This window comes from Egretta garzetta, unplaced genomic scaffold, assembly GCF_000687185.1.
Source record: "Egretta garzetta isolate BGI_Z169 unplaced genomic scaffold, ASM68718v1 scaffold75, whole genome shotgun sequence".
Classification (NCBI taxonomy): Eukaryota; Metazoa; Chordata; class Aves; order Pelecaniformes; family Ardeidae; genus Egretta; species Egretta garzetta.
This window is the reverse complement of record NW_009259589.1, coordinates 493249-519207: the sequence shown is the minus strand read 5'-3', so window position 1 is coordinate 519207 and position 25959 is coordinate 493249. Positions and strand designations below refer to the sequence as shown.

Sequence of the window (25959 nt, the reverse complement as noted above, 5' to 3'; positions counted from 1 at the left end):
AGGAAGAGGTTTCGCTCTGATGTGCGTGTACCACTGCAGAGCCCCACGAGCACCCAAACAAGGTGTTCACTGCTCCTCTGTGTACACATATGCATGTCCTGATGGTAGATGGTCCTCATGCATCCACTGAAGCCGTGCTGTCTGCGCGTCAGGACTCAGCCACGCAAACGAGAACAAGGCACCTGGCACTGGAGCACTTGAGGAGTCCATATGAGAAGTCTGCAGTAACATCCTGTGTGAACAAGGCCTTACTCAGCAACTTGCACAACGTAAATCCCAAAGTAATGAATAAAAGTAAATCACCCCTCCTAACCCTGGTTTGCAGAGGCACATAAGATTATAAGATGAGATGTTGACAGAGCTAGGAATAGAAGTCAGGTCCTTTGCACTTGTCAAAGCAAAGAATTCACTGCGCTTTTGAGGGTCTTTGGGTGCAGCTTCCATGAACTTCAGGGAAAGAAGCTACTCGGTACTCAGTTCTTCCTTTCCTGTAGCTCCTTGTGTCCTGTCCAGCCTAGACTTGAACTCTCCAAGAGATGAAGCTATTGCCTTTCTCTGGGGTTACTGAACTAGGGCCTGGAACATTTTACACTTGGGGAGTTTTCCCAAGGCTCAAATGCATTTATGTCTCTGGCTTTCTGATCCCAGCAATATCTGAGCTGCTTCTCTTTATTCATAAATCTCTGTACCCTGAGATACCCTACACTTTCCTGTATCCATCACATGGATTGTAGGTTGTCCTTCAAGAAAACCCCTACAGTCCCACTGACAGTTTACCATGGTCCTTCCACTTCCTGCTAGCTGTCAGCTATCCTGCAGGGTCTGTATGTTTGTCTAATGATGATTTATTGCAGTAACTGATTTCTTTCTGGTTCAGTTGAGAGGTTTACGTTAACTTCCTTCTGCTTTCTGGCTTCTCTTTTGCTCCTGACATGCCATAGTTTGAATAGTCATGCCAACCCAGACAAAACCAGAATCACTTGCCCAGTGTCCCTGAGCAGTTTGTAGGCAGTTGCTGACACACGTTGCATGTTTATAGTATGATTTTAGAAATCGGTCTGCGCTGGCTGCAGAACTGACAGGCAATAATAGCATGAAATCTGAAACTCCCCTCTGCCTTCATTTCCTCCATCCTCATACGTTTTCCTCTTCTCTCTCTAGCACTGATGTTGAGGTCCCTAGAGAGAAAAAATAGTTTAACTAACCAACATTTAAGAGGCATGGTGATTGCAAGTATAAAGGGTATAAATACCAGTGATAAGTATTAAATGGCTAAAAGGGGCATATAAAAAGGTATGTGTTCATGGTGGAATTATCTAGGGATCTTACTTTATTTCTAGGCAGACACCACTGCCTGTCACCTGAAGTTGGCTCTGCTTTCAGCCCAGCCAGCTGATGAGGGCTAAAGGCTAAAGCAGAAAGAGCATCTTCCTCAGGGCGATGACATCCACTCTGGTTTGTTTTGTTTTTAAGTTTGAGTATGTTTTGCAGCAAACAGCATTTCCCAGCCAAGCCTGATGCAAGCACTCAGAATGAACTCTGCAGCACATGCATGCCCACAGAGTAATGAGCAGAAATTAAGAAGGGGATAATGTGTGGTGAGTTCTAGGAAAATCTTCCTGACAGAGAGCATAACCAGGCTGTGGCATCAATTCCTTGAGGAAGTGGTGAAAGACCTATCACTCGGCGCATTCAAAATGGAATTGGACAGAACGCAAGTACATTTACAACAGGGAGCAATCCTGCCCTGGCCCCCAGGGATGCACAAGATAACCTAATAGGTCTTTTCCATTTCTAGATTCTCTGATTGTCTGTGTCTTGTCAATGCTGGGAAGCTTCCTCCTGCTCCACGGCCTGTCATGCTGCTGTCTGCTTGAAGATGTTTTTCCCAGACAGCGTGTAGAAATTCAACGTTCTCCCTGAATTAAGCAGCAGTGCTCTGTAGGCTTCGGCCTGTGGGTGTCCAGAGAGTGCCATGGCTAGGGAAAGCTGGCAGCTCCCTTTGTTAGTAGGTGGAAAGACTTCTGCAAACAAGCTTTCTCTGTCTAGCTGAAGCCTCATTTCCAGCACTAATGCAACAATAGGGAGGGCTCTGTACATCATTTTTATTATATGGCAGAACCCAGGGAAGTTCATTTTTCCCCATGACATATAGACTTATGCTACAGTCTCAATTTATCCTTCTAAATAATGTAGGTGGCAGTGGTTGATTCACATTAGTTTTTCTTCCGTTCTGATGATATGAAAAACTGAGTTTGACCTCTGCAGCTTGAACCAGCAAGAAGGGAGAAGGCAATTTCACTTGCTATTCTCAGTGCCACTCTCAGTGGTCGTTTTGAACCATGGCAGGCAGAAATGAGTTCAAATCCTTACAAGCAAAGGGGTTAATGTTTTCTTTTAGTTCAGTATATGGTTTGTGAGCAGAGTTCCCTTCTTACAGGCAATCCTAACCAGCAGAATCTGAGCACTTGGAGGCACTTTAAAAATTATTCCTACGTTGCCTGGGGGATGCAGGCTGAGCACCAGCCGCTTCAGTGTCTGGCCAATGGCCGTTCACTCCTGCAGTGCCAGCTTGCTGGCATATGCATCCTGCTGCTTTCTTTCTCTGCATCTCCATCTTTCAGTCTGCATGTGGGGCCCAGTTAGGGGAGTTTAGATGTGACCAGTTCTGCTGTCAGCTGTGCTAGGCAAGAAGTTGGATGAAAGACCAGCCTCCCAAGCCAAGTGATGCTGGACACCAGTGGAATAGGCTAAGCAGATGAGAGAAAACCACCTCAGACCAGTGCTCGCTTCCACATCATAGGCACTCCACAGGTTCCCCGTGTAAATTGCTACTCTGTGTGCCCTGGTGATTATTGCAGTTATTTAGATGTGCCCTTCATGCATCTGGTACTTTGGGGATGGGATCAGGTCATGTTCCAAGGAACATGCAGTCTGGGCAAAGCAACTATTCCTGACCCAAAGGTGGAGGAGTCGGCGCTGCCAGGACAAAGGAAGGGTGGCTTTCACGCGAGCACCGTGTGGCAAAATGGGTGTATTGCATTGGTGTACATCTTCGATGTCTCAGATTGAGTTTCTAATCATTTTGTATCATGTATAACGAAATCTGAAAGGACAAGCTGATCACTGATGTGGAGAAAGCTGATGAAAGGCGAAGTATTTTCTCAAAAGGGGATGCCTGTGGAAGGAGGGGTGACGAGGTGGGAGAGATGGGACTCTGCCAGTTTCTGCAGGAAGGTCGCAATTTGTTGAGCGTTTGCTAGGCTTTGTGTGCATCAGATAAGAAACAAACAGCTACAGTTAGTGTGCTTTGTGCTTGGCTGTTTTGATTAAAGGCTTATTAAAGGACCTTTTATTAGACAGGAGTCCTGTACAAAGCTGTAATTAATATGTGTGTATGTGTATGTTTTTTTTCCTTTATTGAAGCAATGAATATAAGTGGTTGGGGCAGTTGGAAATAGATCAGTAACTGGTTCCCTGTGCATTAAAAAAATAATAAAAATCAATTTCACAAGCTTCTAACAGCAGACTGGGTACCTTTTGGCTGCATGCTGGTATCCTGTGGGTCCAGGGAACAACATCACAATATATTTAACCAGGAAGATACTTTAAAAGTGTGGGGCATGGCCTTCCTTTTCTGAGGCTGGCTGTTTGATTACCAGATTTGCCATAACCTGAATTGTCTGTGTCATCTTGTTTGTGTACAGGAGCTCTGCAAATAGAGAACAGCGAGGAGTCAGACCAAGGCAAATATGAATGCGTTGCAACCAACAGCGCAGGAACCCGGTACTCCGCCCCAGCTAACCTTTATGTTCGAGGTAAGAGCAGCTTCCACCCAAGGGGAACACTCTCCTCCTGCCCAAAAGGCTCCATGGCTTTCAGTGAAGGAGTGTGTTCTCTCTCTCAGTGCCCTGATCACACTTTGTGGTTTGTGCATCGTGGCCTTTTGCTCAAAAAACGGCAAGATCTTTGGATCCACGTTGGGCTTCACTTACATTTCTGGAAATCTGTTTTTGCTGTTTATATGGTGCTATGTAAAATGCTGAAATATGGGCAGAATTGGAATTCCATTCTCCCTTGAACTTCTTAACTTTGTGCCATAGTTATTTTAATTGGGTGCTTAATCCTCTTAGTATAAACTAACCTTTGGTGGAGTGGTATGAAACCAGTCATACTCTGATGAGCGAGAGGGCCTCAGCTATCGGTGAGCTGATATTTAGGCCTCTGCTTTGGATTGTGTATCTTTAAAAACTGAACAGCTTTTTGGAGTTGTCCTAATCCATCTTATATGCATCAGTGATTGAGCCTCTGGGTATTAATGGCTCACACTGGGAACCTGCTGGAAATTAGCTGCAATTCATGTAAAGTGATTTTTCTAATGGTTATACTGTGTTGCCAATTTAAAACTGTTTTCAACATACCAGAATAACTAGGTTTTACATCAGGACAGTCTCCTGCCAGTTTTCTTTCTCTACATTAAAGGTGTTTGAGTTAGCTTGGAGAGAAGCAAGGGCTAAATTCCCTGTACGCTTTCTGTTAATTTCAGCAAGAAAAAAACGTGCAACTTCATATGAAACTCGGTATAACCAGAGCCACTGGTCAGGAACCCCTGGGAAATGTAGTTACAGATTTTCCCAAGAAGAGAAAGAAGATTCTTGTGCTGGTGCAACCCATTGTTTTTTAGGAAGTTAGAACCAGATTTTATTTCCACACAGTAAATCAACTGTCTAATAATAAAATCTCATCTTCATTTCTTCCTTCCTCGGTTTTGAAGAAAGAAAATACAATCTTAAAGCTCTATGTGCATTGTTTAGTATGGAAAAGAGGACATGAGAATGATTAAGTCTTCACAGGCTGTGTGTTTGCTTCTAGGGGTGGCTTCTGGCATTGTTTTCTTTGCTTATTCTGGGGGACTGCTTTTTTATTTTGCAGCATAATTTGGATTATAAGAGACTTTGGAAGACTGAAGTATCCAATTAAGCATATTCAGACGATGAAGCTATATCTATGCAGTGGAATCACTCATTTCACTCTCACAATGTAATTATGGATGATTTTAAATTCCCTGTATTCTTGTAAGTTCATTTTTCAGGCAAGCTGCACTAAAACTCATCCCAGATTGTCACTTTGCACTCTGAGGGGAAGGATGCTAGTTACCAGGTTGGCTGTTGTTGCATAGGTTTGTGCAAATATCCAGGCGTTTTGCTGCAGTATTTGGGATGCTTTTGCTTCCTGTGACATGCTCAGACTCTCAATGTTCTGTTTTCTATAGAAGCGTGGCTGAAAAAAGGCACAGGAGCTTCAAGAGATAGAAAAGCCTCCTTTACATCTTTCCAGTTTCTTACTAATTCTTACTAATGAATGCTCTTTATTTAGCAAGTGAATCCTGTAAGGCTGAGGAGTATACTGAATTTTACACTCGACTTGCTGCTCAGCAAGGTTCATCTGGCCTGTTTGGGCTAGACATGAACCTTAGATGGTCTGCACATGTGAGAGGATCCTGACGTTCACCAAAGAAAACACGTTCTTAGACATCTGCTTTGCTGTTAACCATCATTTTCTTACACATAAATTTTTAGAACAAGCCTTTTTATTGAACATAATCTTTACAATGTCAGCCTTCAACCTGTGTGATCCTGATAAAGCCCTGCTGTATATTTAAGACAGGATACCCCATAAATTATTATCAGATGAAATTCACCATGCGTACTAGGTCCTAGATGGTATTTGTGCTTACAGTTTCTGATAGCAAATGTTCTACAAAAAAATACAATATTGTTCCTGTATTAGTTAATGACTTCAACAAGTTAGTCAAACCAAAGATGGTATTTTATTTCTCTAGCAAGTAAGGAAAAAAATTAAAATATCTTACTTTCTCAGGTCTGGGAAGCAGAATTAAAAAAAAAAAAACACAACTGTTTTTTCTTCTTGTGATAGTCCTACAGTGTTGTCATTAGACGGATCAGTGACTTCCAGTAGGGTCTTCAGAAAGTGCCTGCATCTTTACTAAAGAAGACATTAATTAATGCTAAATTACAGTGGAGATTAAGTGTGTCCGCTGCACTGCCACTGTATGGTGGTTTCATAATGATTGACCTCATTGCGGTGAATACCCTAGAAGTTGGCCACTTTCTGGGAAAGCGTGGCTAAGTACTGAGCAGCAGTACTAATTTCCACCCTGTGTATATTCTCAGGACTGCTTGTGCCTGCCCTCATTTACAGCCTGTTGTTTTTTTAATAGTTCAAATGTTTGTTTGTCTCTTGACTCTTGGGATTCATGTTTTTGATTGTGTCCTCCCCTTTCCTAGCCTCGCAGGTAATCCTTTGTGAGTGTTCCGTGTTAGAAAGCACAGGCTCATTAGCATCTTTATTGTACTTTTCATGCTAACAAAGGAAGATACTGGGTGCTGAGAAGGAGTATCCAGGCGCTGCTCAGGGCTTCCTACATCAATGCAAGAACAGGAGGAGGAAGGAGCAGGCTACGCCAGTGTCTTGTCTCTGTGAATCCTTCAGAGCCAGCACTTCTGCACAGATGGACTTCATTAAAAGTTAAAATATTTCCACACCAGGGATTTGTAAAGGAAAATGGATGCATTTTCCTTGAAGCTATTATTTTCATCTAACTAAGGGTGCTGGAAAGCAACCTTCATAAGCCTTCTCCTTCTGGACTGACAGGTCTATCTGCTGCTGCAGAGCCGGGATGGGGCTGGGGACCAGCGCTGGGAGCTGACTGCCTCCCACTGCTGCTCTTCACCCTTCCATGCATGGAGGGTTACAGAAAACATCCAGGCCATTAGAGGAGCAAGAACAGAATGAAAGCAAGAGCAGGGAGCATGCCAGGGCAAGGTGACTATCTGGGGCATAGCAGGGACTTCGCAGGGGGCAGAGTGGCATATTCTTACCCCACCCTTTCAGCACAAGCAGGCTTGCCAGTGCTGGTCTGGATGAAGGACCATGCATCCACTCGTGGTCCATGGTTCCACATGTACCACAGTGCATTGATTTGGGACTTGATGCTGCTGCAGGGAGAAAGGAAAGGAATAGAAATGTATGGAAGATGTGATTCCTCTAATCCAGAGAGTTTACTGTTTAATTTAGCAGCAAAAACCCAAGGAGTTGATTCAAGACATAGAAGAAGTAGATTTGAGAGTAGAAGGCATATTGAACTTAGTGTGGGGAAAAAAAAAATAGGTGGTGTCATTTCATCATGCTTACTGGGAGTATAGTATAATTGCACTGATTCACTTACACTGTTGGGTTTTTATGAATACATTTCGCTCTTCATCTGCCTACAGCTTCAGAGACATCTGCACAAAGAGGAGCATTTTCAGCCAAAAGTCTTGTCCTGTGAAATGCCCGTGAAGGTGGTGGTCTATGTAGTGCTCCCCTCAATATGGGCACTGCACTGTTATTTTTCCCTGTATGAAGGGTTTTTTCTGCCCTTCTCTTTCTCTACGTGTGGCATTATTTTTTTTCCTGCTTTGATGAAGCAGATGAGCAGGAAGACTGCGTATAAGAATATCCTCTTTTATACACTGTGGAGTTCACTAGGTGTGTTTCCCAGTGCTGCTTACAGCAGTGAGCAATGCAGATGCTATTAGAATAGTACTTATTGGAGCATTGGCTGCATACTTCCCATCTAATGAGAAATCTGCTGCTCAGTTTTCACTTTTTTAAGTGCTGCTTTTCAGGCCTTCAAGGCACAGTCTGGTGGGGCAAGTGCAGCGAGTTCCCTGGCCCAAAATGCTCCATGTACTGTAGAGAAGCAGCTGTTTTTAAAGAAAGACCACTTAAAACTGAATTGTCTCCTCTGTCCCCAAATAGCAAACTAGTAAATCAGAATGCAGTAAATAGAAATTACTGAAAAAAATCTGTGCTTTCTTGATCTGCTTTTTGAAAAGCCAGGCTAGTATTTCATTTGGCAGCAGGGAAACTTGCTTGGAGTCTGAAGTTTTATTTGCCAAGTTACACTAAGGAGCCATCACCCAAAATTAAATTAGGATTGTGGCTGTGTCCCTAGCAGCCTCCGCAGGGTTTTACACTTGGGGACTTGGCGGTAGCTTAGGCTCAGACACAGAGGGAGCTCACCGAAATGGCTACTTGCGGCTATGTGATGATTACTGCAGTGGGGACCTTGTGTAAATAATAATAATTCTGAATGACTGACATGGGCCTGGAGCAACAAGACTTGAAGCCTTTAAAAAGGACATTTTCTGCTTATGTAATATTAAAACAGCTAAAATAGCAACAGCAGTCAAAGCTCGAGGGTATTACCAGGAGAAGAGTAAAAGCTGAGGACAGTGGTCAAACAGTCAGCGACCAAAACTGGGGATGTTTGAAAAACGGCTAAATAACAGGGAATACGTTTGTTTACAACCCAGCTATATGCACACTTCTGGCAATGTGCTCCGTTAAACTTGCCTCTCAATCAGGGCTGATGGGGGTGGCGTTACTTGACCAGAGAGGGGCACTGCCGGTGCTCCAGGGCCTGGCAGCGATCACAGACAAGCAGAGACTGGAGAGAGGCTTGCGAGAGGGAGATGCCTGGATGACAGGAAACACAAACGGGTAGTTGAATCAGACCAGATGACGCAGACTGCTATTTTGGACAGATGTCTGCCCTGGACCGTCAGAAGAAGCAAAACCAGGCTGCGATGGAAGCCACAGAGTAATTATCCCTCAGCAGTCGGTACATGGCTGAGGAGGACTACGGGTCTGAAGGGCCATGATCTCCCCATGTGCAGTCCTGACCTCAAGGTAATGCTGCAGTACAGCATTGCAACACAAAGCGATGACCCTTTGATGAAGAAAGTGCACTCCTTTTTATGGGATTTCACTATTTTTAACTTCATTTCCTCTGCCCCCGGGTGCTGCTCCATGCTGAAGCTACTGCTATAGCCAAAGTCAGAGGAGCTGCCGTTTGGGCAGATGCACCTTGGCTAGCTGTCAGCAGACGCGGCATGGCCAGAGCTGCGCAGCACTCAGCACCAGCAGAGGTTTGCTGCTCAGTCAGCACTGTGGCTCGTGCTGCTGCGACTGTGTGTATCCTCGTACTGGAGCTGGCTGGCTTCAGAGCTGCAGAAGCACGTAGAGGTTCCTGCCAAGTTTTCTCTTCCCCGTATATTACCATGAATATTTTTGTCATGTTTTCTCCTGGGGTGAAGTGTGTTCACCATCAGTGTTTCTATGAGCATTTTGCTATGCTGTAATGATTATAATGATCACGGTTTAATAAATAATAGTTCTTTGTCCTTCTGCTAGCACATTTCATCTAAAGATTTCAATGTGCTTTACAGAACTCCACTAAATAAGCTTAACAGTTTTATTCCTTGCAAAGTCCTTTGATGGTTAAAAGTGCAATGCAAGGCTCAAGTCTGATTATTTGTAAAATGACCTTTATGGAAAGTAGAAGGAGAGGGCTGATGGTTCAGTGCATGATAATGCAACGCAGAAATGGACTTGGAAACCTATTTCCCTCTCCTCCCCTCACGACCTGCATAGACGTCTGTGAACAATTAGGCCTGCGTATCTGTGCCGACTAAATGTCCGTTCCCTCCCCTTCGATATCCACTTCCACAAAGAATTAGGAAATCCATCTCTGGCGCTGTGAGATTTTCTGCTCTTAATTGAATTCATGCATGCATGTGTGTGCACTGTGAATGGGAAAGGATGGTTGGGTGCCCCGAGCATCCTGTCTGTCTCTCTAGGATGGAATATACTCATCACTGTGGCATGAGAACATTGTTCATCGTGTATAATGGGAGGTTGTCTTATTCTCATGTAATCTGGCATAAAAAAGACAATCTGTCCTTTTGTTCCTCTATACCTCTAAAAGCTGTAAAGGATGAAATTTGATTTATGTGGAGTCCTTGAGACACAAGATGTGCTTTTGGAGATAAGCAGGGACAGGTTCATTCCTCTCTGGGTTTTTGTTAACCTCTGTGTCTTTTGGATTGCAAAGTGTCTGGGTTTGCCTTTCTATTAATGCCTCGCATAGCACCAGAGGGTTTTCACTACAGGACAGATGCTGGCAGTTCCCAGCAGAATTGCAGAGCCAATTGGGATAATGAACTTTCTTGTTTCTTTCAGGAAAGTATTGGCTTCTCACTCTGAAAAGCTTTAGAAATGTGTTCCTTTGTTTGAGCTAGTGATCTAAACTCTCAGACCTGTGCATTCCTATCCTGGCCACAGCTCCCTGCCTTGTTTCAGGGAGCTAATGCCCAAGAATGCACAAAAGCAGAGCCTCCCATAAGCCCAAACTCCTTCATTCTGCAACAACCTGCTGTGGTTAGAGTATTGCTGCTGCCGAAGACAAGCATGTCTGTGGCAGGGTAAAAGCCAAATTCAGTCAGATTGGGAATTTCTTCTTACAGAGTGCTGGAGCCATCTGACAGTCAGGACTGGCAGACGCGTCTCTGATACGGCCTCGCTCTTTGCTGCTTTTCTGTTTCAACTTGGATCTCAAAAGGAGCCCTTTTTTAACCTTCTGGAGTTTGCTATCCTCTGGTGGCATTTCTGCCGTAACTTACTTTGTCTTGCACATAGACTGGCATGTTTAAGTTAGCTGCCAGGCAACTCAGGTTCGTGGGAACACGTTAGCGTGCCTAGTGAGCCGTGGTATTCTGCAAAGGGATATTCTGGGTAACCCCAGCCTTAAACTCTCTGTCCCTGTGGGGGGGGGCAGATGTTACTTGCTGTCACTGCTCAGAGTCATTTGTTTGATAAAAAAGCAGAAAACCTGTTAGTAAAATGTGCTGCTTAGCTTAGGATTGACATGGGTAGAGAGCTGGAGATAAGGGAGCATGTGAATGGGATCTGTAAGGAGATGAAACTTTCAATTTACCATTTATCGGGTTTATCTCAGATAAAGCAGCAGCTGTTTAAGCATAACATAAGGGGAAAGGAGAGAACTTTCTGCCCAGGTGTTCCCTCTTGCCGTATAGCTGTTCCAAAATAGCCTGCTACTGGTTTTTATTCCCCATAAGCCACTAATATAATAAGAGATTAAGAGATAATCCAGCAATTAGTGACAAATAACAGGTCCCAAACTTGTTCTTGTTTGACAGACGAGAAAGTAATCTGTTTGAATTAGTGTGTTTCACATGTGTCTCTTCACCTTCCCAACTCTAATCTGAAGTGTCAACACGTGGGGAAAGCCACTGCCGGAGCCGCCTCATGTCCGTGCACACTGAAGCAGGGCAATCCTGCCAGGCTCCCCAAAACAAAACTCCTGGCCGTTCCCCAGCTGCAGCAGCACCCCTCTCCCTGCCTGTGGGCTGACCAAGTGGCACCGCAAGTCCCCTCGGCGTGGCTGGGGGCCATCAGCCCTTCCCGAGGGCAGGGGAAGGCTCTGCGGCAGCTGGAGTTTGTGTTGCCCTATTGAGATGTTAGTGCTGCTTTCCAGAAATGCAGCTGTTCCCGGGCACGCCTGGTTTGCCAGAAGCACTGTCCTTCCCCGGCAAGGGCAGGAAACAAATCCTCCCTGTTGGGAAGAGCCGAGCGGAAGGCTGAAGCCCTTTGCTGTCTGTTGAGGCCATGCAGATGTGATACGCTCCATTAGATTAGGAAATAAAGTGGTGGCTTGGGAGCAGCAATAAAGAGGTTCCCTCCCATCACAGGGTCTCACAGGATGAAATGAGCCTTATGTTAATGTTTTGTGGACTGAGAGGTAAATCCCCTGTCTGAAGCAGGCCAGAGGAAACCTGGGCCTTAAGTTAGGACTGGTTGTCGAGGGTGTCTGGGTGCGGGTCCTCGCTGGATGTGGCCCTCGCTTACGGGCCGGTTAAGCTCCGAGTTGGCTTGTTCTGGTCCCCTGGTATCAGTTCAATTGAAGAAATGTAAACAACTGTTTTGCTGTTCTCCTGCAAGCTTCATTACACTTCGTAGGCCACTGTTGTAGCTGTTATTGGCAGTTTGTTGCCTGGTCTGTACCATGTCAGTGTTGGTTAAAATCCTGTCCTCTAATCGCTGGAAATGGCTGACTGTACTGTTGCACTGTATAATGCCACATGCTGTTCTCTAATTTACTGTGTTTCTGCTAGAAAGCAAATTCCTCCCCCCACCTTCTCCTTCCCCCATCAAAAATGTGACTCATAAGCAAGTCTTTAACTGTCAAATCTACTTCTGTATTCTCTCAGCGAGGGTTCAATTACAGCTGATACGCCTCAGATCTGTAGCTGGAGTGAGGTCACTCCTGCTAGAGAAATAAGATCTCCTTTGTCTATAAGGAAAATGCAACTAACCTTCTACTGTCTTTCCTGCAGGAACAAAAACTGGGACCTGCTCAATTCTCTCTGGGTGTTTTTGTCCTGATTTCTTGTCCATCTCTCACTCGCAGCACAGTGTACCAATAAGGCTCTCCTGAAAATGAGCCCAGCTGAGACTGCGCATGTCTGTCACTTGCCTAATATCTCTCTGCTGCATTTAGCTCTTTGTTTGGAGAGGGGGAGCAGCTCTTCATGGTAGAAGATTTTCCATTCACTACTTGGAACATTTCTTTCATACTTGATAAAATTCGGATCTACGTATATGCTCCTCCCTGTGTGTGGTCAATGGGTTTAAAGTGCCTTTGCCATCAGCTTTGTAGCTGGAGTGGGTGTGTGGGAGCACATCAGTCTGTGTGATGGCTGGAGTCCCTTGCTCTGTGTGTGTGCATGAGTGTTTTGCACATGTAAACGTGTCCGTGCTTCCAGCATCTGGCCTAGCGCGGGGCCACCCCTGAAGTCCCCTCCATGTGAGTACGTGTGGGGCACGCGGGTCCCCTCTGCCCTGCCTCAATGAGCGGTGAGCGGGTCAGGGAGGCAGAGGGGCCGCCCTGCTCCGGGCCAGAGCGGTGTGAGTGTGGCACGCTCTTGTCCATGACACGGAGTGGTGTGTGTGCATGGTGGGAAGTCATGGCTGACCTCTGTAGTCTTGTCTTGTCGTTTCAGTGGTGTGCGGACAGATGAAGCTTGGCCTGTTTTTACTCTCTGTGTTTTTCCTTGTCTTTTTTTATTCCCTCCTCATCTTCATCGCACTCTGCCATCAAACAAAACAAACTTTCATCTCTCAGATCAGCGAGAAGGTTGGTCCTTTTCACTTCTTATCCATCTACAGTACACCACGTCAGATGGGACTTTTCCAGTAGGGAGAGGAGAGCCATCCCCAAAAGGGAAGGGGGCCCTACAGACTCTGGCTCCCTTCTAGGCACGGCGACAGGGTGCCTGACGAAATCTGCTTACTGTTTGCTGTGACTCTGGTGATGGCATTGATACTTCGCTTGCATGCTTTTGTTGCTTGAGATTTAAAGTGCACAGAATATATTCTGCATGCCAGGGCAGTTTTGTTCAAAGGTAGGGTGGAAAGAAGTGCATGCTACTGTATGTGGGGTCCTCCTCTAACCTATTACCTGTACTAGGTGCCAGGCTCATACCTCTAAACTGCTGCTGCTTTCTGGCCGGAGATCAAGAGCAGTCTTTGGAAGCGGAGATCAGAATCATCTCCGATCCCTTCATGAGCTGCTAGGGAGAGCATGTTCCTCAATTCCTCCTGTAACTTTGAAAGTTTTAACTTTCTCTAGAGGTGAAAAGCTTACTTTTGATCTCAGCTGGAGAATAATCCATTGTGCTGCCCTCCCTTGCCACAGGGCAGCAGGAGCAGGGGGTTGAGAGATGCAAGCCCCTCATGCTGAGGCGGCTTCCCTGCTCCTCAGCAGACCCCACCCTGGGGGTGGCCAGTTCTCCATGCTTGGACAAGGGCCCTTTGCATGAGCAGGTCTGCCTCTCCTTTCTTCCCCTGGGGCTGGGTCTTTCTCTTGCTGGCAGGAGAGCAGGGAGCTCTGGCAGTGGCCCCAGCCTTGCCTGGGATGGCTCAGGGAGGCCCATGGCGACGTGCACAGGAGCTTGTAGCCACTCAGCAAAACCTGATTTGTGCTTTGCCCTGCCCTGTCCTGCTGCCCTCAGACAGCCAGAGGTGAGTAAAGGACAATAGTGAAAGGCAACTCCAGCTTTTAAATTAAATCTAGCTCCAGACCTAGCCTGAGACACTCATGATTTCATGCTGAGGAAAGCTGGTGTTTTTGGCAGAAGTCCTGAGCTAATTTCCAGGGATGACTCCTTCACCAAACAGGTACTGTGTGGATCCATCCCTCCACGTGCGCCGGAGGAGAGGGATGCTCGCAGAGGCTCTCCAGCCCAGACCTGCTCCTGGGTGGCACGGGGAAGAGACCCTGGCTCCTCTCACACATGCCATCAGGCAGCTGCATGAGTTTATCTTATAATCATTGGAACAAGTTTTAGCAAGTTGTCATAGCAGTTGTTCCAGTATGCTGGCTTCACTCCTGTTTCTGTCCCTGGAACGTGCTCTCATATAGATTGTACTGAGGCACGGGGCCCTTGTTGTTTACCTTCTAAAAATAGATTTCATAGAGGATAAAATTACCTGAGTCCAAGACAATGATGAAAAATGAGACCAAGGAAGAAAAGAGAAGAAATTAAAGCCAAGGCCCAAAGCCTCCCAGGTTTCAGTGAATTTGGAGCACCGCTGTGATGGCTCAGGCACCTCTGGAGAATAAACCTTTGACAGGGCACTTAAACGTTTTAGCTGCATGGTTTAGCTGAGGGGAGGCAGCCGAGAATGGATATAAGCCAGCAGGAGTGGATAATTTCTCATTCTTTGTGTCGACTCCTCCTTCCCACCCCACCAAAAATACCCACGTACACAAATATTTAATGTGAAGCCAGAAATTAGTTTCTAAATATTCCATTGGGATTTGCCATGCTTATAATTTGTTTGGCACTGATAATTACATCTTACATTTTTCCAGCTTTACTTAAAACTGTGTACTGCTCACCCATGCATTTAATTATTGCTCTGTGACTGCTACAAGGTTATTTATTAACGAGTTATTTTATCTTGATACAGTGGATCTTTTCTCTTATTCCCCTCCTTAATGTTGTGTTATTTTCATCAGAGAAATTTCAGAGAGTGAATGCAAATTGCATAGCTCCACAATCTTGCTCTCCCTTACTTTGCTATTAGTATGTCAGTATGCTGAATGCTGATGTGTCTCCAGTGCTGCACCACTGTAATGATATATCCTCTTTTATATGTGGTTGTCAGCGCAAATAATTAGACCTAAAAGTTATAGCTGAAATATAATCCAAAAATGGCAAGGCCCTGTTTTGGAAATTGTCTATAAAATGTCAGCACTCAAGGATGCATTGGGAGCATAAATAGTACAGCATTGTTTGAGCACAAGATTAGACTGTAAATGCATTTTTTCTGGTTCCAATTTTTCCTCTCCTGCTGTTGATTCTGTCAATAGATTGTGAGACTCCAGCAACTGCCTTTCCATTTGAAGTCCTTCCTTAAAATGATAGCACTAGGGAGAGATGAAAGGTGTCTACAGATGAGTAAACCATGCAGACCGATGATCATGTTTGAGGATATCTCCTAAATTCACTCCTTCCCAACTCTGAGGAGGTCGTTCCTGATGAAGGCAGGAGCTTTGGGCAGGGGAGCAGCGTGGCAAGGGCGAGAGCCCACCCCGTACACCAAGGATCCTCCACCTTGCCTAGCTGGAGTAAAGAAATTGGGCAGTGTCACCTTCTCAAAGGTGTGCCCCCATGTCACGCTTTAACACTCATCCCAGTCGGGAGGTTAGAGCAGAGCCCTCCGAACTTGCCTTTGCTGTGCTGGGGGCCAGGGAGGAGCAGCGCAGCCCAGGCAATGCTCATCCTCCTTCAGAGCAGACGGAACTTCAGACTGCTGCTCCTTCGTGGAGGAAGAAGAAAGGGGAGAGGATGTCAGGACAGCGGCGCGGGACCAGAGCAGCTGGGATTGCCCCAGAGAGGAGAGGAGAAGCGTGCAGAGCATGGGCACAACTCTCCATCGCCATGGGGCAGCACCCAGCGAGCCTGTGATGGGGGTGTCCGGAGGGGGAGGACAGAGCCCAGAGTTAGGTGCCAGCTGAGCACGGCGGGAAGGAAACCCAGAAGCAAGAGCAGACAAGTAGAGGTCCCTGCATCCCTGCAAGCTAGAGGGAGGAGCGTTTGGGTTGTCATTTGCTCAGCTGTACTGTGGCCAAGGCAGCCAGCAGGAAAGGCAGTTTGGTTTCCCCTTCCCTAGAAGTACCAGGCAGTTTTGGAAGCATGGGCAGTCCTCCTGGCACTGTTGTGTTTCCAGCAGAGCCTTGCTGTATGCCAGCAGCGTCTGAGCATGCAAGAGAGGGGCTAACAGCACTGGCCTGCGAGCCCCGAGCACTCGTGCCCAGAGCTCAGAGCCTACAGCTCTTGCAGACAGCAGCAAGGAGGGGGGGGGCCCGGTTCTCCAAGGGGGTAACGTCACCCTCAGAGGGAACCTGAGACGTTAGGAAACAGCTACTCCCGTGGTGAAAGGAGCCGGGCAATCGATTCATGCTCTTTGCTCTCAAGGCAAGGAATGCGCATGTTAATGCATGATGAATTATTAACATTTCTCAATCTCAACCTTTGTGGCTGTTGTGTTGCCTGCTCCCCTCTTCCCTCCCCACGGTCCCCCCAGTGAGTGGGGAACCAGTCTCCACGCTGTTCTTTCTCCCTGTCCTGTGGGATCCAGGGCACAGGCTCAGGTTGTGCTGCACTGCTCACTGCTCCAGGGTTTCACTTCACTTCCCAGGGAATGTTCTCTACAGGGAGGCGTGCTGAATAGTGGAGCAGCACCGAGCCCTCACGATGCCTATTTTTGGGATGAATGACAATGAATTTCATTTTTGACAGTCTGCTGGTTTAACTAAACCTCTGAATTATACTATTGTCCATTGAAATCATTTTAATATTCACAGCAATTTTCCCTGTGCTGTTCTGGCGAAACCCACAAACCACCTTCTCTGATCTTTATCCAAAAAGAAGATTAAAAAAAAATATTGCAAATTCTTGTCAAGAAAATTGTAATAAAAAAGGGAAATTTCATTGCTGCAATAGATAAAGAACAACAAAAATTTCTGGAGCACTTAAGGTAGCATCATGGGCTGTGCTAGCCTGTGTGATTTGACTTGTAAATTGGACAGAAATTCTAAGAATGATGCTTTTTGAGGAGTTATACTGATTTAAATTATTACCAGACTCTTATGCTAGAAAAGCAAGCGACTTAAATCGCTGGCTTGAGCCTGAGGAATGTGTTGATGGTGCTCCACAAGCTGCTGTGAGAGCTCTGCCAGCTCTCGCTAATGCTAACTGACAGCATCTCCCCTTCTCCCTCTGTACTGACTGGGACGAGAAGCTGCCAATTATCCCCCAAAGGATGGGAGGCTGATGGAGCCCGTCTCTTCCTTTGCATGCGCTCCTGCCAGAGTATTGTCCAGGACAGATCTCTCACCGAAGGCATTGCCCTGACCCCCTCCCACCTCCCATGTTGAGAGCTGACCCCTACACGTGGCATCCATTTTTAGCAGCTCTGCCGGTGTGCTAACGAGGGGAGGCCAGCTCAGCCAGTCTGGGTTGCAGAAATCCACCACAGAGGCTCATTTGTTGCCAGGCTTGAGAGCTGAGGCCCCGCGCAGCTTCCTGGCATGCCGCAGGCTGCGGTGTACAGGAGGCATGGCCCGTGTTGAGGTCGGCGACGCTGCAGTCTGCCCACCTTCTTGTATGGTTTGAGCTGCAGGAGAGTTTTCCTTGCCATTCATCCCTTCCCTAGGCACACAAATGCACCGATCACCTCCACTGCTCCCCTGTGGGTAGGACAGGGGAGAGCCACTTCCAAAGGGGCTCAGCCCTTCCCTTTGCCTTGCAAAGTGCTACCGAATGAGCCCCCGTCTCTTTTGGAAGTGCAGCACAGGGGAGCAGGAGGAGATCAGCTGCCGGCTTTCCTAGGGAGAGGCGGCTGCAGCGCCCGCAGGCACTGCCTCTGCAGGACATATCAAGGGGGGCACAGCATGGCCGCAGGAGCACCCTGAAAGCAGTGCTTGACGTGGGGGGCGCAGCACGGGGTGCAGGGGAGTCTGCAGCGGGCTGTGCTGCCTCTGGTCTCACAGGTCTGGGAGTCAAAATCTGTTTGTGCATGCTGGGCTCTGACCTTCCTGCACGGCCTCTTGTCCTCCAGTCTCATCTTCCCAAGTCCCTGTACGTGAGTTCCTGTGCACCGTTCCCTTGTCCTGCTCTGCCACCGCTTTCTCTTTGACTCTGTAGTGGCCACCAGTGCCTGCCAGCCTGTTTGCCTGGTGCATGTGTGTGAGTGCTCTGTGCACACCTATGGCTTTATCCTCAAAATTTTCTCTTTTTTATTTTAATACAGTGTGGGTGGGTGGGTTTGGTCCTTGGTTGGGGACAGAATTTGAACAGCTTCTACCTGAAATAATTCGACGCCGTGTTCATTGGAAAATGAACCTGACTCTTAACGAATGGTGCTGGGATGCTTTGGTTGGAAATACACGCCATCATGTTAAACCATTGCCATGTCCATCAGGTTAACTCTGTATTCTCATGACTGTGTAGCACTTGAGTACACTTTCAGTTCTGTCTCGTTTGGGGAGCACTGCCCCGTCAGTCAGGTAACGCCTCACTGGCGATGGCTCATGTAGCTATTGATTTGAGACTTAATAATTGATTAAAAGAAACAACCAGCAAGACTTTGGATTTAGACATTCAAAAAAAAAAAAAAGCAAAGCAAGTTGTCCTTCCCCTGGCTGGTAAGGAGCTAATGAGCCCTGTTTTGTCACCGAGACGATGTGTAGTACACACACAATGTTGACAGTATTGTCTAATTTATCACGAAGTCGTAGCTCTGTTGTACATGCTAGCGTGGGGGCTTCCGTGTTCAGTTTATTTCTGCAAGCCTGTTGGTTTGGGGATGAATCATCAAAGAGAGCACTAGTGAAATTTGATTTGGGAAGAGTCAGCTTGCCAAGCGGAGCTGACACCTCGCTGGGCTGTCAGCAGCTTTACCGCCTGCGGAGACGCCGTGGTGGCAGGAGCCAGGCCAGCAGAGCCATGTCCCCCCGGGCTCCCGGCACCCATGGAGCCAGTCGTGCCTGCGGCGTGTTGTGAGCTGGCACCGCTCAGGCTCCTGCCCAATTTCCACCTTCCCCCAGCACTGCGGCTGTACGCTGCTCCGCCAGCCCGATGCACTGACGGAGGAGCGTAATTGGCAGGGAGAGGCTCCTCGGGAGCCGGTCAGTCGTGAACCTGGCCGGTTCTCTGGGGCTGCCTTCCTGGTGGAGGAGGCGAGAGGAGAGCAGGGCTGCTGGGCGAGACACGTTCGAGCAGTTTCCCTTTTTAACTACAGACTAAAATGAGCTTGCCCAGAGGAGACAAAGATTTACCGAGCACAGTTGTTTCTCTACCCTTGCTTAAATAGGCCCATAACACTAACCCTGAAGAAGGGGCCTCATTTCTCAGTGTCATTTTCCTGACGGGAATGCATATGGCAGGCAGCTTTAGAGCTTTATTGTAGCTGAGAGTTGCTTACAAATAAGTCTTGAATGAAATACCCAGCAAGGGATTGATATGAAGAGAAGCTGTGCAATGAAATAAGGAGGAATACATCTCCCAAAGTGCTGCCACAAAGGTGGGGAGGGTTCTGCCAGCCCAGCTCTCTTCTGTCAAAATGGATATGATCTCACATCTGTCAGGATTAGTTCTCTCCTGCCCAGCAAGGTGATCTGTTCAGGCCCTGACAATGTCATGCAGCTCTGGTGACTGTTTTTTCTGAGCCAAGGTAGAACCTGAGTTACATTTTGAAAAGAATTATATTTTATTTAGCAGCACACGTGTGTTAATTCAGAAAGAAACCCTTCTGCTGCTCCTGCCCAAACCCGGCGAGGTTTAGGGGACGAGTTGCTTTACTTTAGAACTAATAAATTGAGCAGGTAATTCCGTTGTGCAGAGCTTCAGTGGGCCCTGCACAGAGAGAGTGTGTGACTGGCATTTGTGCATGCTCTCTAATTAGAGGGATGTAATTTAAATGGAGGAATGTTTCATGTTAGTAATATGATTTCAAAAGGCTATGTTTGGAGGGAATGGATTGAGCCATCCCTTAATGAGTTCTTCTAATAAGATGCCAGTGGCTAAGGAAGGAGAGCAAAGTGTGTGCAATTTGGCAAAGCAGTGAACAGCTTTTGCACTTCGTTTTATCTGTCCCAAGGGATAGACAGGCAAAAATGTTGAACCCCCCTCACGTACCCCCGCAACACAACTGAGTGCTTTCTGCTGGTTCTGTGACCCTACTAGCTGTCTCCTCCTTGTTGCAGTGCGGCGTGTTGCTCCTCGATTCTCTATCCCTCCGAGCAACCATGAGGTGATGCCTGGGGGGAGCGTGAACCTCACGTGCGTGGCAGTAGGTGCTCCAATGCCCTACGTGAAGTGGATGGCTGGTGTGGAGGAACTGACCAAAGAGGATGAGATGCCCGTCGGTAGGAACGTCCTGGAGCTGAATAACATCATGCAGTCTGCCAACTACACCTGCGTGGCCATCTCCTCCCTTGGCATGATTGAAGCCACAGCCCAGATCACTGTCAAAGGTAAGGAATTAGTCCTCGTGGTGCTTCTACTTGGATTTCAATGGTGTAGCCCTTTCCCAGAGTGTTTTTGGGTGCAGCCAACTGACTGCAGTCTTCTGTGACTTTTCCACCTTGCAAGGGAGGTTCCCAAACCCACAACTTTGTTTTTTCCTGCTCACAGTATAGTATTTGCTTTGGAGGTCATTTCCTCTATCCCTACATACGGCATGATGGGAGACAGGCTTGTGTCAGGCTGGGTCCCTGTTATGCCATGAGGGAATCTCACTGAGTCTGTGCTCATCCTAGCAATTTCTGGCTTGCTCCATGTATCAGCGGGATCAGCTTAGCACGGTGATAGGCCACGGGCTGTCCTGGGGCAGGGTTCTGTGGATGTCTGCGGTCAGAGAGCTGTTTGTAGAAAGATGTCCTCTTGCAGAAAGGGCAGGACAAGAATGTTAATCCCAGCAATGCGAAGCATCTGTGAGCCTCACCAGAATGAGCATCCTCCCCCCTGCAGGGAGGACCTATACGTGTTCATTTTAGAATTGTTGTATGTTCCTCTGTCAATTTTCTTTCTTACCTTACTGCTTTGCCTCTTTCACTTTCTTTTGATGCTGTCCTTAAGGCACGCTTCTTGTTGCTCTTTCGCGGGCAGCTTTGCCCCAAAGATGATGTTATTGCTGGTTGCTGATGACTGGGTACAGGGCAGCCTACCCACACAGCTCCCTAATGGGAGGCTGAAGTACATGCCCTGCCTTTCCCATCTGAGGCCAAGCAGGTCCACACTATCCCTTTCCTCCTCTCCTTGAAGTTGATTTGTAGCTCAAATTTCCACAGATATGTCATCTTTTGAGTCAGTCTGTTCTTGCAGGCCCCCTCCTGCACTAGGGCCGCCTTTAGGACCAAGTCCCTGCTTGAACAAAACACAGAATTGAGTGTTAGCCCTCTCTGACCTGGAGATTAACAGCAAATTCTCTTTTCCCAGGTGCTAGTCAGAGGATGCTTTTAACCTTAGCCACACACTGCTCCCTTTACTCACAATGCCTGCTAGTCAGTACCTTTTCCAGCCCCTGTTTTCTTACAGAGCACAGGGGTTGCCTTGGTTATAGTACATACCCAAGAGTGTATGGAAGAAAGCGGCGTGATGGGGAGGTGGTTTGGACATGGAAGGAGGAGGTGGGCGCTGCACTGTTGCGCTGAAGATTCCCAGTATTTAGCTCTTTGTACCTGGGATGACACTGCCTCGCTCCCTCTTTGGCTGATGTGATGCTCACTGCCACCCCAAAACTGCAGAGGCCCCCAGGACTGCTCAGCAGTCTGCTCAGTTCCTTTAGCCCTTTGCCTTCCTCCTCATTTCTCTGTTTTTTCTGCACCTTCACTCTGGATATCTTACTGCCTCTGTCCCTAACTCCTTTACCCAGTGTTGCCTCTCCTGTGCTTGCTGGAAAGTAAACCGTTTGCAGGGCAGACAGGAGAAGCAAGATGACACAGAGCTGACTGCAGTAAGTGCATCAAAGGTACCAGACCTACCCCTGGCTCACATGCAGGCTGCACACCGAAGAGCTGTGGCAAGAGTCAAGCTTACAGCTCTCCAAAGGAAAGAGTAGATGAGTTTCATCTGTCCTTGAAAGCCTGAGGGAGGTCTTGGACACTCTAGGAAATGTGTTGCTTCAGGCAGGATGCCTTTGCCCTCCCTGAGTCCTCCATGGGCAGTGATGTGGTTTCTGGTTGTGGGTTGCATGCCCTTCCCTCCCATGCCAGTTCAGCCCTCACCAGTTTTCTCAGTATTCATGTTGCAGTAGCACTGGAAAAGATATTCTCCCTGGCACTCAGAGCAGGCATGCTCCTGTGCTAAAGAGCTTGCCCGCCTCAGCTGAACCATGTGGAAACTGGAAACCTGATGGCTTTGCCAAAGAATGAAGTACTTGAAGATCTTAATTTGGGCTGAGCATTTTTCCTAGTTCCTCGTCAAGCACAGCTGCATTACAAGTCACTAATGACTTTAACTAGAGTGGTTCGTAGGAGGTATAAACTTACTGTAGACTTTAATTCAGTCATTGTCTTAAAGTGTTTGTGTACTCTGCAAATCTCTCTCACATGCACTCATTCTCTTTCTTTGTTCCTTTGGTAAAATGGCAAATCTGGAAATGTCTGCTTGCAATAGTTGCGTTCTTATTAATACTTCGGAGATGTCAGTGTCACAGAGTTCTTGTATAACAGTTTATTGTCTGGTTGCAGTTTGACACACCACCCAGTGAAATAGTGGATGTGAAAGTTGGTAATTTCTCTGGCTGTATCCCTCCTGCATGTACTGTAATACTTACAAGGCATTCCCCCATCAACCCATCTAACAGCACTGCCCATGAACTCCCTATGGCCTAAGATGCTGTCTCTGTGGAAGCAGGAGCATAGCTCCAGATTACCCGTGGTGCTCTGATTGCTTTACTGTATCCCTTTGTAAATCAGCTGAACACCTGGCTTCTGGGGCTAGCCCAGCCCAGCAAGCACCTTCCCACTGCCAGCTGAACCCCCATGACAGAAACATTCCTGCATCCCCGTTGAATTACCTTTATTTAGCCTGCTGCTGGTAAGTGCGTCAAGCACATCTAATAACATGATTGCTCTGTTTATCCTTCCATTAAGAACCACTTCAAGCAATATATGGTAATATAAAAATGCATGTTCTAGAGTATGAAATGATTTCTGCCTTTTAAAGAAGAATGTTAATGGGAGGTGGCAGCTCCATTTTTATCCCCGTGCACATTGCAGGGTTTGAGCTGACTGAATTATTTAAATCACACCTCTCTGCCTTCCAATTGCAGCACTGCCAAAACCTCCAACAGAGCCATTAGCGACTGAAACGACAGCTACCAGCGTGACCCTCACCTGGGATTCAGGCAACTCCGACCCCATTTCATATTATGTCATCCAGTACAAGCCCAAATCCTTGGAGGGTCAGTTCCAGGAGGTGGATGGTGTGGCAACAACCCGCTATAGCATAGGTGGGCTCAGCCCCTTCTCGGAGTATGAGTTCCGGGTCATCGCAGTCAATAACATTGGCAGGGGTCCCCCCAGTGAGCTGGTCGAAGCTCGGACAGGAGAGCAAGCCCCTTCAAGTCCACCCCTCAAAGTCCAGGCACGGATGCTGAGCGCCAGCACCATGCTGGTCCAGTGGGAGCAGCCGGAGGAGCCAAATGGACAGATCCGAGGGTACCGCGTTTACTATACCACCGACCCGCATCTGCCTTTGAGCATGTGGCAGAAACACAACACTGATGACAGCCACCTCACCACCGTGGGGAGCCTCATCACAGGGACCACGTACAGCATCCGTGTCCTGGCCTTTACTTCAGTGGGCGACGGGCCCCCCTCCGACATCATCCAGGTCAAAACACAGCAAGGGGGTACGTATGGAGGGAAGTTTCGCATCTCCGTGTCCACCCCAGTGGTATGCAGCTCAGTCGTGTGTCTGATCTGCACCAGGCATCGCAGCTGCATTTGGTGCTCAAATGGTCGCATGTCAGAGTGGCATCCCCACTCCACAGCCATCAGATTTAAGCTGTCAGCTTGTCCTGGGGAGTTGGTATCAATCTCTGTACAAGTAACACAGTTTTGTCTGGGATACAGTGGCTAAAAATGTGATACAAGGTCCTGGACGTGGATGTTGGCACCTACGGAACTGTGCCGGGCCCTTCTGGGGTCTCAGTACACATGTGGAAGGAAGGAGCTGGGATGCAGTCAGGGGCTGGAAGTGAGTGCAATTCCCATAGGCACCTGCCTGGGTCCCGGAGGTGCTTGCTTGTTGCCCGAGTTGTTCCAAGAACACAGTACAGGGGAGAGGGAAGAAGGGAGGGTCCAGGAGGAATGAAAGAGGATCCGTCCTCACAAGGTGAAATGGAGACCCTGTAAAACCGTGCAACTCCTTTCCCTGCATCTGCCTCCTGGCACTAACCATGTGTTTGGTCCCCAGTTCCCGCCCAGCCAGCTGACTTCCAGGCAGAAGCAGAGTCTGATACCCGCATCCTGTTGACGTGGCTGCCTGCCTCTCAGGAACGCATTACCAAATACGAGCTGCTGTACTGGGAAGAGGAGGATGGCACTCAGGTGAGGATCCTGCCTCTGCATCAGCAGCACTTGGGGTTCTACATCACAATTCAACAGCTTGGGAAGGGTGTCTGCTTGAGTTGGGGTGGCAACAGGACTGTTTCTTCTCCTTCTGTCTCATGGTGTGTGATGGGAGTACGGCAATGTCTATCTAGCTTCTGTGTAAGTGACCTCAGCAGTGCTTGTTGATGCCCAGCAAAGTCACTAGTGACTGGTTTGGGACTGGAAAGGCTCCAGAATACCACAAAACTAGCCCTGAGGCATCTTTATTGCTGGTGCCTTTAAACAGTTGGGCAGGCCAGTAGGGCTTCCAGGTGGGTCTGAAATAGCCTCCAAAATGTGTCTGCAGCTCCAGGACTGGTTACACTTAAGGAGCAGATTGAGAGTGGCCTAGAGAGAGCCCTTCCACATTTACTGGCAAGTCCCTAAAAGAAATCCAGCTCTAAATATATCAAAAATAGTGCTGGCTGCAGGGCAGCACAGTGGGAACTGTGCTGTGGCACCACAGTGTCCCATGGACCTCTCCTGCCCCTGTGTTTATAGTGGCTTGAGAGCTGCCAGAAATAAGTGCCCTCCAGGTGAAGTGGCAGCAAAACAAGTCCTTTACCAGCACTGTTTAGGTGCATTAGAGATACCAACTACTCTAGGACAAAGGCTTTACTCTGTTTCACAGGCAGACACAAACTCATATGTCCTGTGCACCTCATCTGCACTGTATAGCTGGACCCAGCATTCCCACAAAGCTGTCAGGCAGTGAGCGCAGTCTGAACACCAGGCAGTGCAAGCCTGGCTGTCAGAGTGGTCTGCTTCCCTGCAGAGTCCTTGTATCTCACCCAGAAAGCTCCATGCCTTGGAGTCCTGCAGGACTGCAACAGGTTTGGCAGCATGGCCGTGTCTTTCTGTGGGACCAGAATGCGTGATGGGGCTGCCTGTTCCCTTGGCATTGGGAGCTGAGTGCCAGTGTTTCTGTATTCTCCAACTACACCAAATAATCGGTGTTTCCTTTTATTTGCCAGCAAAAGGTGGAGTTTGACCCAACCTCCTCGTATGCTGTGGAAGGTCTCAAACCAGACACGCTGTATAAGTTCCGCCTGGGTGCCCGCTCAGAGCTGGGGGTAGGAGTCTACACCCCCACAATCGAAGCCAGAACTGCCCAATCCAGTAAGTTTCTGACACTCTGCACTACTGAAGACAAAGCAAGAGCAGTCCAGTTTCCATCGCCTGGACACAGAGTAGCTCGATGCCTCTGCCCTTGTGGGTCTGCAGGGATGCCGGCGTGCAGTTTCTTAAGGGGTGTAATGGGGAAAGTCAGCTGGGGGTTTGGATCAGGGTTCTTTGGCAGTGGGGGTTCACCCAAGTGGTAAGTTCTTTCTTCGTGTCCCTTTGATCACGCTGTCTTTCCC

General features: G+C 47.7%; 1 protein-coding gene across 1 annotated transcript in view; it reads left to right on the top strand.

Annotated features, from left to right (window-relative positions):
- Positions 1-25959, top strand: part of PTPRF (protein tyrosine phosphatase receptor type F) — a 258186-nt gene that overhangs the window by 159930 nt on the left and 72297 nt on the right. The window contains exons 6-10 of the mRNA XM_035893530.1: positions 3708-3818; positions 20204-20473; positions 23275-23856; positions 24423-24556; positions 25573-25717. Of these exons, the coding sequence (XP_035749423.1) occupies positions 3708-3818; positions 20204-20473; positions 23275-23856; positions 24423-24556; positions 25573-25717 (1242 nt within the window). The remainder of the gene's footprint in view (positions 1-3707; positions 3819-20203; positions 20474-23274; positions 23857-24422; positions 24557-25572; positions 25718-25959) is intronic.